This window comes from Myxocyprinus asiaticus, chromosome 4, assembly GCF_019703515.2.
Source record: "Myxocyprinus asiaticus isolate MX2 ecotype Aquarium Trade chromosome 4, UBuf_Myxa_2, whole genome shotgun sequence".
NCBI classification, from domain to species: Eukaryota; Metazoa; Chordata; class Actinopteri; order Cypriniformes; family Catostomidae; genus Myxocyprinus; species Myxocyprinus asiaticus.
The window spans coordinates 60,621,234-60,634,849 of NC_059347.1; the positions used below are offsets into that span (position 1 = coordinate 60,621,234).

A 13,616-nucleotide genomic window follows, 5' to 3' on the forward strand; every position below is an offset into this window, starting at 1 on the left:
ATGTAGTTAACAGAATTTTTAAATTAATAAAAAATTTAACAGGTAGCCAATGTTACTATGATAAAATGGGGCTAATATGATCATATTTCTTTGTTCTAGTCAGCACTCTGTCCAAATGATTGAAATGCATTTTGAACCAAATGAAGTTTATTTACTGATCTTGCTGGACATCCTCCCAGTAATGCATTACAATAATCTAGTCTTGAGGTCATGAACGCATGAATTAGTTTTTCGGCATCAGCAACAGAGAGAATGTGTCGTAACTTAGCAATATTTCTGAGGTGGAAGAATGCTGTTCTACAAACATTGGAAATTTGATTTTCAAAGGACAGATTGGTATAAAATATAACACCTAAGTTCTTCGCTGTTGAAGTCAATGTAACAGTACATCCATCGAGAGTCAAATTATATTTTAGCGGCCTATTTTTAGAGGTTTTTGGTCCAATAATTAGTACCTCTGTTTTGTCAAAATTGAGTAGAAGGAAATTTCTGGCCATCCAACCTTTGATTTCGTTGATACACTCTAATTTGGAGAATTGTACATTTTCATTGGGTTTAGAAGAAATATATAATTTGGTATTGTTGGTATAACAGTGGAAATTTATTCCACGATTCCTGATAATATCTCCCAGGGGAAGCATGTATAAGGAGAAAAGCAGAGGCCCTAAAACTGATCCCTGTGGCACTCCATACTTAACTTTTGTTTGATTTGACAATTCCTCATTTACACATACAAAGTGGTAAGGGTCAGATAAATAGGACCTAAACCATGCTAATGCAAGTCCACTAATGCCAACATAATTCTCCAGCCTATTCAAGAATGTCATAATCTCTGGTGTCGAAGGCAGCACTAAGATCTAAAAGCACTTGAAGAGAAATGCAGCTGCGATCAGATGATAAGAGCAAGTCACTTGTAACTCTGTGCAGTCTCGGTACTGTGATGGGACCTAAAATCCTGACTGAAATTGTTCATATACACCATTTCTCTGTAGAAATGAACATAGTTGGGAGGATACTACCTTTTCTAGTATTTTCGACATAAATGGGAGATTTTAAATCGGTCTGTAATTAGCCAATTCTCTAGGATCAAGCTGTGGCTTCTTAATAAACTGTTTGATAACTGCTATTTTAAAGTTCCTTGGGACATGTCCTAAGGATAGCGAGGAGTTAATAATATTAAGAAGAGGTTCTGAGATTACATGGAATAGTTGATGTTGGATCTAACATACATGTTGTGGCTTCTGATTTTTTTTTATAAGTTTTGTTAGCTATTCATGACCTGTGACAATGAAGGATTGAAGTTGCTCATGAGGAAAATTATGAGACACTGTTTTCTGAGGTGCTGTGACAGACGATTGCATAATTCCAATTTTATTTCTGATGATTTCTATTTTATCAGTAAATAAATTAATGAAGTCATCACTATTGTGCATCTGATTCAGTCGAGGCTTTATTCCTAACCAATTTAGCCACAGTTTGGAATAAACACCTAGGATTGTTGTGGTTATTTTCTATGAGTTTGCTAAAATATGCTGACCTGGCAGCTTTTAGTGCCTTTCTGTAGCTACAGACACTATCCTTCCATGCATCGCGAAATACATCTAATTTTGTATTCTTCCACTTGCGCTCCATTTTCCGAGCTGCTCTCTTGAGAACGAGTGTGATCATTGTACCATAGTGTGGGGCTTTTTTCTTTCATTTTCTTAAATTGAAGGAGGGCAACACTATCAAGAGTGCTAGAAAAGACTGTATTTATATTTTCTGTTATTACATCAAGTTCTTCTAGACTTTTTGGCTTACTGAGTATGTGAGACAATTCATGAAGATTATTAGTGAAGTTATGTTTAGTGGTCTAAAGAATAGTTCTACCTGAACGATAGCGTGGTGTAGATTGATTGACATTAGCTGATTGCAGCAAACAAGAGACGAGGTAATGATCTGAGATGTCATCGCTCTGCGGTAGGATTTCTATATATATCCACTGAATATATAAAAATGTTGATCAACATCAACTCCATATGATAGAATTAAACCTAGCATATGATTATGGTGATAAGCTGGTCCTGTCACATTTTGTCTGATTCCAGGAGAGTTGAGAATATCAATAAATGCTAATCCCAATGTGTCTTTTGTGTCCTTTCCCCATCATTTGATCACTGACATGGCTGTTGTGTGTGCACGTCAGTGTAATGACTCTAATTTGGAATGCCCAATTCCCACTACTTAGCAGGTCCTCATGGTGGCGCTGTTACTCACCTCAATCCAGGTGGCAGAGGACAAGTCTCAGTTGCCTCCATTTCTGAGACCGTCAATCCGTGCATCTTATCACGTGACTCGTTGTGCATGACACCGTGGAGACTCACAGCATGTGGAGGCTCATGCTACTCTCCACGATCCACGCGCAACTTACCACATGCCCCATTGAGAGCGAGAACCACTTATCGTGACCACGAGGAGGTTACCCCATGTGAATCTACCCTCCCTAGCAACCGGGCCAATTTGGTTGCTTTGACTCCAGCCAGATCTCCTCTCAGCACACCCTGGATTCTAACTTGCGACTCCAGGGGTGGTAGTCAACATCAATACTCGCTGGGCTATAGCCTTTAGCCTCCTTGTTAGCGCACCCGGTTCGAGTCCCACTCAGTGTGGGTCGAGTAGGACCAGTTATAATGGTGCCGTGACCCAGATGGGAGTGACGTTTAGGGGGGTGATTGTAATGGCTTGCAAAACTTGTCAGCCAAAAGGGAAAATCGATATCAGCCTCAAGACTAGTAATCTTGTTCTAGTTTACCTGTAAAGGTGCATGTAGTTTGTTTAATTAATGTGTTTGTGTGCAATAGGAGTTGGAGCCGCAGGCAGGAAGTCAGCTGCTGCAGTTGTGGGAGAGAATCTGTGCTAAACAGCTGTGTGAACACGGAAGTGTGAACAACACAGTTCACACACACACTTATCAAACACACAGACTCAGTCGCCCTCTCAAGATCAATGTCAGTTAGAAGCAGATGTTTTTATTATGTAGGATATGGCTAGCTGTAAAACATGAGCACATTTTCAGCTCAATATTACTATGAACTTGAACATAAAGAAGTGCAGCTCATACGAGTTTTTGTTTTCATGGAAACCTTCTGTTCTCAGGGCCTCATGAAGATGTTTTATGAATGTCATTTCTAAAACATTTTCAGCAAAAGCATTTACTTGCAGATTACGGGGTCAGTGTTCAGTGCAAATGAATTAAATTAATTGCTGTGAATTTTATTTTATTTGTTGCCATCCATGATGGTTTTGCACAGACGTAAAGTGACTTTGTTCAAGCGTTTACTGTTGTTATAATGTTTATCTATTTCACTTTATTTCAAAGTCTGTTTAGTATGTTTTAAAATGCGATTTAAAAGACAATATTAATTGCTTCAGAAAACGAAAGGACAGATTTCAAGTCACAGAGGTGATCATTTTACATTTTTGTGCTTTTGATTCTTTTATGAAGATTTGTTCTGTTCGTTTTCAGGTGGAGCCCAACCATAAACTCCACTTGAAATGTTAATATTAAACAACAAAACCTCATAAAACTCAGCATGTAATTAGATTTAATTTTAATTCTTGTGTAGAGGCTATGAAATTATTCTGTAGTCCAGTTAATGCATATATAAATGTCCTGTTTTCCCTTTTGTTGTCTGTTCAATGCACTGATTATCATTTATGGACCATCAGTCAAGTATCAATTAGATGTTCAGTCCAGTGATGGAAATAATGCAGAATTTGCAATAAAATTGTTCTTTGCACATCATGTTCGGTCCTTTTCTTTAGTCGCATATAAACATCAACAACAGAACTTGGGTAGTGCAAGAGAATATTTATTTGTAACATATTTACACACACCAGAGTTCATAATAAGCTCATTTCAAAATTCAAACCAAATTTGCCAAACAAAAATGATAAAGCGTTCATATCTAGTTTATACTGGTACTGTGTAATGATAAACTTATTGTGAAATATTGCTAACATTCTCTTGATTTAGCGTTGATAGAAATATTAGGTGGCTTTATTTCTCCATATAACTTGAAATGCTTTATGATGCAGTGAGTTTAGTTCAGTATGAACAGTTGTGTTGTCGTCAGTATTGATTGTGTTTTCTGTTGTTGGGGTGCAGCAGGCGCAGCAGCAGTTCTCCAGGTGACGCTCCCAGTATAGTTGTGTTCTGATCTGCCGGTTCGTCACTCTTACTGTCCTCAGAACAGTTTGGGTCGAGCTTGCAGCCCTCTGAAGGTAAGAGAGATCACGTTATCAGATCCAAACAAAAAGTGAAAAGAAAACAGTAAAGGATACTTACAGAATGCTGCACTGTAATTTTATTGACTAAACTCAAAGTGTTGTGTAGTTTATGGAAAATATTGCCAATAAACAAGGCTGAGATATATATATATATATATATACACATTTAGCTATAATGTATATATATATTTTTGTTTATACTGTACATATGAATGTATATATATATATACTGTATATACTGTACATGTATATATATATATATATATATACTGTACATATGATTATGTATATAAACTGTATATATGTATATATATATATATATATACTGTACATATGAATGTATATATATATATATATATATATATACTATACATATGAATGTGTATGTATATATACTGTACATATGAATGTATATATATACTGTACATATGAATGTGTATATAAACTGTACATACGAATGTATATATATATATATACTGTACATATGAATGTGTATATAAACTGTATATACGAATGTATATATATATATACTGTACATATGAATGTATATATATACTGTACATATGACTGTATGTATATTTATATATTTATATATATATATATATACTGTACATATGAATGTGTATATAAACTGTACATATGAATGTGTATATAAACTGTACATATGAATGTATATATATATACTGTACATCTGACTGTATGTATATTTATATATTTATATATATATATATATATATATATATATATATATATATATATATACTGTACATATGAATGTATATATATATACTGTACATATGAATGTGTATATAAACTGTACATATGAATGTATTTATATATATACTGTACATATGAAAGTATATATATATATATATATATATATATATATATATATATATATATATATATATATATATTTTACAAAGCTATGCTAGTCTCACAGTCTCATAGACAAGCAGAGTGGTAGAGTGAAGCTGTCCAGTGCTGTTAAACTAAACATCAGCACTAACATCAGTACAGTCAGATTAGAGGAAAGAACTGTTGTATAATAGCACACAATCAACAGTAAACACCTTTCTGACCTGTGTCACAGCAGACTCCTGGAGCGGCGCAGCGACCCTCATCAGAGCCACAGAGTTTTCCGGCAGTCTGGCACGGAGATGGCAGATATTCCTCCTCCTGGCAGCGCGCCATCTGCGGGGAACCCATGAGACAGCCGATCTCCTCACCACAACAAATACTGGGGCCAAAACAGTGGCCCTTATCTCCGGGGCCGCATGCCAAACACTACCAATACACACAAGCCTGATTTACATACTGCAATATTTTCACTTTGCCTTTTAAGTTTGCTTTAATCCTTTAATAACACTTTACAACAAGGTTGTATTTGTTAACATTAGATAATCAACAATGAACAAATGTCTATTACAGAATTAATTAATCTCGGTTCATGATCATTTATGAAAATACAATTGTTCATTGTTAGTTCATAATGCATTCATTTTAACGTATGAAACTTTTCATTTTAAAATGCATTAGTTTATAGAAATTACCATTAATCAAGATTAATACATGCAAGTATTGTTCATTTATAGTTAATATTCAGTGATGTAGTTAAAGATAATGAATACAACCTTACTGTAAAGTGTTACCAATCTGTTAAAGTTTGTTCAATAACTCCTTTTTTTATTAATTTTATTATTTTTCATTAAACCTACGTAGAGCTTTTTGAATTTCCAAAGTAAATGAAATACACTTGCCCTTTTAAGTGGTTTAACAATATAGGTTAGACGGTTTTCCTAATTTTGTTAAGATAACATCTGGGATTTAAAATCTAATTTAAACCTGAAAATAAAAAGAACGTTTAAGGATTTAAAGAAAAAGAAAAAAAAAAAAAATTAATAACAAAATTCCATTAAATTCAGTAAATTCAGAAATTAAATTAAAACTTCAGTTATTTCATTTTTTAGTTTATTAAAGATTACTAAATTCAATTGGATGGAATTTTGTAATGAGTATATATGTCCATGTTAACTAATTTATAAAAAAAAAAAAACTCCAAAGAAGCATGCTATTAAAATAAAAGAGACGGAACAAATAATAAGACATTCTCAAATTTATTTTGAGAAATTATTATTTATTCAATAATCAAAACAAGCAAGTACAACCCCCCATTATTTAAACCATGATCAATGGAAACATACAAATGTTCAATGTTCAAGCCAAATCTACGTCTCAGCCTGTATAGATATAAAACCATCTATATAAAGTATGTTTGATTCACCTGTCTCGAGCCGGGCTCCAGTAAAGCTCGTTTTCCTCCTCTCGGGCAGTTCTGAATGTAACATGCTGATGAGAGACACAGCAGTCCAGTGACACACAGCAGAAGCACAGCGGAGACCGACATTGTCGAGATCTTGGAAACTTCATGGTCTCAGGCTCAACAGCTCTTTATAGAAACACACCTGTGATGTCTGTCCTAACGTCATCCCCTTCACTTAATGCAATTCAATCCATTTACAATGACTCCCGTGGGGACGCCATCAATTTATGATGAAGAGAATAATTATGAGACAATAAGACGTTGCACATCATTGCCTTGTTATTCAACATCATTGTCAGTCATTCCAACTAAAAGAAGAAAAATTACTGCGGTCCGTAACAAAACGAATACATGATTGATTACAATACAATCATGCATACCTGAAGAAAAATAATTTAGAAATGCACAATTACTACGACCACCCGAGAGCTCTTAGCATGTAAAACAATGCATTAAAAAAAAATAGCAAAAACTGAACAGAAGTAGGCCTTACGTGTGCTCTATTAATCACACAGGTGTTTCATTTTCAAAGAAAACTTGGAACTTTTTATTGCAGCGCTTCCAGTGTTACCGGATCGAACCATGTCAAAACCAAATTTCAGAAGCTTCCCCGGCTCAAAATTTAGATTTTGATAATTGTTTTACAGGTGAAAAATGAAAAGAACAAATATAAATAAATAAATGATGCTGTGAGCTAAAATATTAAATGCTATGGATCAATTTAATCCATTGTTTTGCAGAGGGGGGTTGAAATTACAATTTTCACCTGTGATTTTGGAGCAAAACTACAGGTCAAAAAAATTCCCTTAGACAGGTGTCAGCATCATGATTGTATTTTTACACATAGATAGGGAGATCTATTACTAAAATCAGTTGACTTCAGCACCTCTTGTTGCATTAACTGCCAATGGTGAAAGTCCAAAAATGGGAAGAAACACTTTTTTGTGTCGTTTTTCCAAAGTTGGAGCGCCTATAACTCTAGAAGTATTAAAGATATCTTAATATCCTGTTAGAGTCTGGTTCATAACAAACTGTTCTTTTTGCCTCTTGATTTTTAAGGCCCTGTTTCGTTGACTACCAGAGATATGGGACTCTCAATGTGGCTCCGTTAGTAAATTTTACCCATTTTAAATCGTCAAAAACGTTTTTTTTTTTTTTACTAGAAATGTTCATTTCTAGTCAGTGCAATGCATATATTTAGTTTTTGGATTTTAGAAATGAACATCTGCAAAGCTCTGAAATGCATCATTAGGAGTTCAAACTGTATTTGCACTAAATGTCTAGTCTGATTGAGTCTTCATCTGTCCTAAAAGTGTCAGTGTCAAAAAGTGTCAAAAAAAAATAAATATCTAAAATTTAACAATTCACCACATTGACAGCCCCATATCTCTGGGATTTAATCATGCAGGGTGCTAAAAATTAAAACACCAAAAGGAACGTTTGTTCTGAACCAGAATCCAAAAGGATATTAAGATATCTTTAATACTTCTGGAGTTATAGGTGCTCCAACTTTGGAAAAATCTCATTTTTGGACTCGCACCATTGGCATACTGTATAATGCAACAAGAGGTGCTGAAGTCAACTGCTTTTAGTAGTAGATCTATCTATAATATCTCTGTGTAAAATAAAATCATGATGCTGACACCCTTCTAAGGTGTCTATTTTTGTTACCTGTAGTTTTGCTGCAAAATCATGAGCGAAAATTGTCAATTTGGCCCCCCTCTACAAAATAATGATTGACACAGGAAACATTGATCCATGCATTTTATATTTTGTCTTACAGCATCATTTTTGTTTATGTTTCTTCAGAAAAAGTTTAGCAAAATAAAAAATTTCACACAGGGAATTTTCAAAAATTTGGTTGATTTTACATGGAATAACCCATTTGGATTTTCCAGACAAGTTCTGACTCCACTGAAGGACAAATGTCGACATGTCTGACATGTTTTAGACACGTCTGCCAACAGATTCTGATTGGGTTCCGAAACAACTGTTGAACAAAACATTGATAAACCTTGAGAGATTTTCAAAGTTTTCAAATGTACACTTTAAAGATAGAAACACTCTTGAAGAAGATGCCCCCCCACCCCCCACCGCATGTTAGCGTGTTCAGAGCTGAGGTCACATATCAAACGGAAATGCTCCAAAATGCATCATCTTAATCGGATACTTTCACAAAAGGCGTCTGTGCATGAGTTGATGCGTCTGGCAGTTACTGTTGTAATTGATCTGAATATTCAAGAGTTGTTACTAAACAAGTGATAATTATGCATGGTGGCGACGAACGGCAGCAAGTCACAAGGGTTGTACTGGTAAAAGAACAACAAGTTCACAAAGTTGCAAATCATTAAGAATAATGATTTCATACAGCTGAGATTGAAGTGTTTTCATATATCCAGGTTCTACATGAATGGCAAGAAGATATTAAAAACTCATAATTATAATTATAAAAAATGAGCAATAGAAAAGCACAATTACGGACACTAATGGGAGCTAAAAGAGATCAGATCCAGAGGTCTCACTGAAAGAACACAATGCACTTTTACTTAAACATCGTAACAGAAATCTATAGACACAAACTGAAAAATATTCTGTATAAAATACAATGAGAGAACAATGGTTCCACACAAGCTATAATAAAACGTTTGAACGAAATTGTAAGTCACACACTACAAAGACAACAAAATAACATGTTGCCCACTCCAAGGCCAACTTTGAGTCATGCAACTTGTTCTTTTCTGCACAAATACAGACGTGCACACATGTATGCACAGCAGATGGATTGCATACATGACAGGAAACATTTCAGGACATTCAAGCATCATTAGAAATTTACTCTGTCACATAAATAGCACATTTTATAAAACTGATGGCAATTCACTTCATTTCAAGTAATACTTTTTGTCATGTCTCAGATCATTTGTGACTGTTTTCCACTGAACAGGACAGAGAGACCTTGCTTCTAATAATACAACCGTAACTGTAAAATCTTGAATGGCAACTACAAAGAACATGCAGGATTATATTCAGGAGAATTCACAAGAGGTCAACAAGCTGTGAACTCTGAAGTGAAGGTTGACTATTTATTCGGTCTATATAAATCAAACTGGGAAGAAGGTCAAATTTTGGACAAAAATGCTTGTTTTATTCAGTGATCAGTTCTGAAGAAAGAAGAAATTTCAGTCGCCGACAAAAACACCTCATATATCCATCAAAATATCTTCGTTTGAGTTCCGCAGAACAAAGAGAGACATACAAGTTTGAGATGGCATGTGGGTGAGTAATGATGAGAGAATGATAATTTTTGGGTGAACTATTCCTTTAAACAGTGTCCTATTATTGGGGGAATGTTAGTGTTTCTCTAGTGAGCCGATGAGGCTTTCATTACAAATGTAGTCTTTTTAGAAACAAAGCTTTTCTACATGGTTCAATTTACTGCAATCTGGTGGACAAAAAATGAAGTGCACCTGTTTCGAAACAACAGTTGGTTTTACATCTTGTTCCTTTATTAGAGGTAGACCGATGTATCGGTTTTACCAATTAATCAGTGCCGATATTTGCGATCATTATCGGCAGAAATATATGGCAATAGTTGCAGATAGTCCTTTCATCATTTTTTCATTTCAAAATAAAAGTCCCCGGTGTGCTTCGAGCTTGTTTATCCTTAAAAGTCTCGTGTTATGCACCAGATCTTACTTTTGGGATTTTGGTTGAACAATAAACTGCATCTGGGATTTTATTCATTTAGGACTCTTTGTCTGTGTCTGTCATAGTAAGGAAAGAATAATATATATCTTTTTACGTTCTATAAATCAATTCAAAAAAATATCAGCCGATAAATCGGTTATCGGCCTTTCCTACCACCTTAGTTATCGGTATCGGCAAATCCACTATCGGTTGACCTCTACTAATTATCAAAGCGTTTTTGTGCTTTTCTTGTGTTTTGCTCACTAAAGTAAGTGTTTATAAAATATAAAGTAAATGGACAATGATCCAAGCTTATGAATTAATTAAGAGTTTGAAGTAGGCCTATTGTAAAAAACAGCTGCTTGTTGCTGATTATTAGAGTGTATAGATTGGGAAATAAATGAGTTTGAGGAGTGGACAGTAACATTTTATAAATAGGAGAGAGAACGTGTTTGTGTTGCTGGATTCTTGAGCTTTCTTTTGAACCAGATACCATGGCAAGCTCAAAAAAGTGGTAGGAGCTCCAAACCACGAGCAAAGATATATAGAGTCCCCTACCTAACCCTAACCATGTGTGGAAGTGTCATTCCTTCTGGGGCTGGCCCAACCCCCTTCTGGAGTTACCCCACCCTCTTTTGGAGATCCCGCCCTCATTTGAAGATCTCCGGGCTGCAGCTACACCTACTTGGGGCAGTAACGTACTTTTCAGCCGAATGAAGCTTTGGACGTCACGGATCATGTTTACGGCAAAACTAATCAAGCTAAAATATAGTGAAGTCTGATTCTTTTTCACGAGCCAGTTCTTTCCAATGATTCGTTTCAACGAAACAGCTTAAATACGGCTAAACAATCAAGTCATATTTCTAGACAGTGCTCTTTATATGTTAAACTTTCTGCTATTTAGGTGCACCCCAAATCGCACACTTCTGCACTATCCTATGTTATTTTGTAGTGCAAGTAGTGTGAGTAGAGTGTTTACACCTAAAATGCAACAAAAAGAAGTGTCCTACAGGTTCCCAGATAATGCACTACTTCAACCGAAAAAACTAAATGTGAAACATTAGGCACTTCATGCATTCAGCGGACTCAGCTTGCTCTACATAATGGAAGTCACTTGGCCGCAGGGATGTAGATCCGAGGGGATGGGGGGGAGTTATCCCCCCCCATTATTTATACCATGATCAATGGAAACATGTAAATGCTTCACCCAGCAACCCCCTCAATGTTCCAGCCAAATCTACACCCTTGCTTGGCCGCGATGCTGGCCAACTAAAACCATTGTAATGTATGTTGAATGTGGCAATTAGCAAACTTTCTGTGAAGACAGCGCCTTACAAATGTGAGCTGAATTCTTTACCGTCACCCCACGCTGTGTGAATATGTTCATTACTTGAGATATACAGTAGTTGTTGTGTTGAGCTGAAAAAGTTTGCGAATAAAGTGCGTCATTTTTGGGATACGACTATAGGCCAACATTTTGCCCCCTCAGTCAAACCCTCGGTTCACTCATGCTCATTTATCGGTTCTCTGCATTTCAGACATGTCCGAAAGAGACGAGCGGAGTTGAAAATGACATACTACCAAACTACTCTTACTTTTTCTGCTGTATATAGTTATATGGTAGTATGCCATTCCAATATCAGCCACAGAATTGTCAGTTCAGTGACTCAAGAACTGTTGCTGCTTGGTGTCTGTCCGTTTTGCGAACTGGTCATAGTGAGTCATCGCAAAGAAGCGTTAGAAAGGCAGACATCACTAGCTAAAGGATATTACTCCCATACTTGGCTTATTGCGAGTCAACGTGTCGGACACATCCGAGAGTCCATTTACTGATGGATAATTTGTGGATCTGTGCTGTTGACTCGAGATGCAAACTGTTCCAACCGATTCAGTCCAATTTGGTGAACTGGTACAACCGGTTCATTGAAAAAGAAATGATTCGTTCACATTATACTTCAATGCAAAATTTCTTTTTCTTTAAAAAAGCACAAATCTGAAAGGGGACCTGGGTAGCTAAGTGGTAAAAGACGCTGGTTACCACCCCTGGAGTTCGCTAGTTTGCTAGTTCGAACCCCAGGGCGTGCTGGGTGACTCCAGCCAGGTCTCCTAAGCAACCAAATTGGCCCGGTTGCTAGGGAGGGTAGAGTCACATGGGGTAACCTCCTCATGGTCACTATAATGTGGTTCGTTCTCGGTGGGGCACGTGGTGAGTTGAGCATGGATGCCGCGGTGAATGCCGTGAAGCCTCCTCATGCGCTATGTGTCCGTGGCAACGTGCTCAACAAGCCACGTGATAAGATGCGCGGGATGGTCTCAGACGCGGAGGCAGCTGGGATTCATCCTCTGCCACCCGGATTGAGGTGAATCACTACGCAACCACGAGGGCTTAGAGTGCATTGGGAACTGGGTGAAAAAGGGGAAAGAAAAAAAAGCACAAATCTGGGGGGTGGGGTGCACCTGGGTAGCTCAGCAAGTAAAGACACTGACTACCACACCTGGAGTCACGAGTTCGAATCCAGGGTGTGCTGAGTGACTCCAGTCAGGCTTCCTAAGCAACCAATTGGCCCGGTTGCTAGGAAGGGTAGAGTCACATGGGGTAACCTCCTCGTGGTCGCTATAATGTGGTTCGCTCTCGGTGGGGCGCGTGGTGAGTTGTGTGTGGATGCCGCGGAGAATAGCGTGAAGCCTCCACACGCTTGGTAACACGCTCAACAAGCCACGTGATAAGATGCGCGGATTGACGGTCTCAGATGCGGAGGCATGTGGCCCCATTGACTTCCACTCTAAGCGCCTCACTGTAACACAGAAAGGAGGGACGAGTCGAAATTAATTTTTGTGGTGATCAATATTATGCTACAAATACTGTCGATTGTTGATCCTTTAAGTAGTGCTTGTAAGCACGCTCTTGTGTGTGGTAACAGCTGGCATTACGTTGAAAATATATTGGAATATTCTTATAAAATGGAAAAAAAGATTGACATGGATTATCTAGATGTGAGCCATTTGGACAAAACAGAAGGCCTGAACTCAGTCCATATGCGTCTTATGTCAATCACTGCACGATTGTGAATAAGGAGTGATTTCACTATTACAACAACGTAGGACTGGTAGATGCCATGGCGCCGTTCACCTAGAACTTGAGCATAACGTTCAAACGTGACATCCGAGTACTGATTGGACTAATTGGTAATATTCATTAGGACAGCGGTAACTGATTGGCCGGAGAAACTATAACGCAATTCAAACTCCACCCCGAAACCTAACTATAACCAACCAGGTAGCACATTTCATTAGGAGTCAACATGGCAAGCATACAGCAACAAGCATGTTTTAAATG

General features: G+C 37.0%; 1 protein-coding gene across 1 annotated transcript; it reads right to left on the bottom strand.

The window, feature by feature from the left end:
* Positions 1 to 4,111: 4,111 nt before the first annotated feature.
* On the bottom strand, positions 4,112 to 6,676 carry LOC127440058 (vasotocin-neurophysin VT 2). Its single transcript, XM_051696440.1, has 3 exons — positions 6,554 to 6,676; positions 5,352 to 5,556; positions 4,112 to 4,257 (listed from the first exon to the last, which is right to left on the bottom strand). Exons 1-3 carry the CDS (start codon positions 6,674 to 6,676, stop codon positions 4,112 to 4,114), a joined length of 474 nt encoding a protein of 157 aa, XP_051552400.1.
* Positions 6,677 to 13,616: the final 6,940 nt, after the last annotated feature.

Bases quoted from the DNA above. Each gene is read 5' to 3' on its own strand.
- LOC127440058 (XM_051696440.1), bottom strand. From the start codon at position 6,676: ATGTCGGTCTCCGCTGTGCTTCTGCTGTGTGTCACTGGACTGCTGTGT. The intron at 5,557-6,553 runs GTGAATCAAACA...GTGTATTGGTAG, and splicing joins TGGAGCCCGGCTCGAGACAG to TGTTTGGCATGCGGCCCCGG. The intron at 4,258-5,351 runs GTCAGAAAGGTG...TCTTACCTTCAG, and splicing joins AGGAGTCTGCTGTGACACAG to AGGGCTGCAAGCTCGACCCA.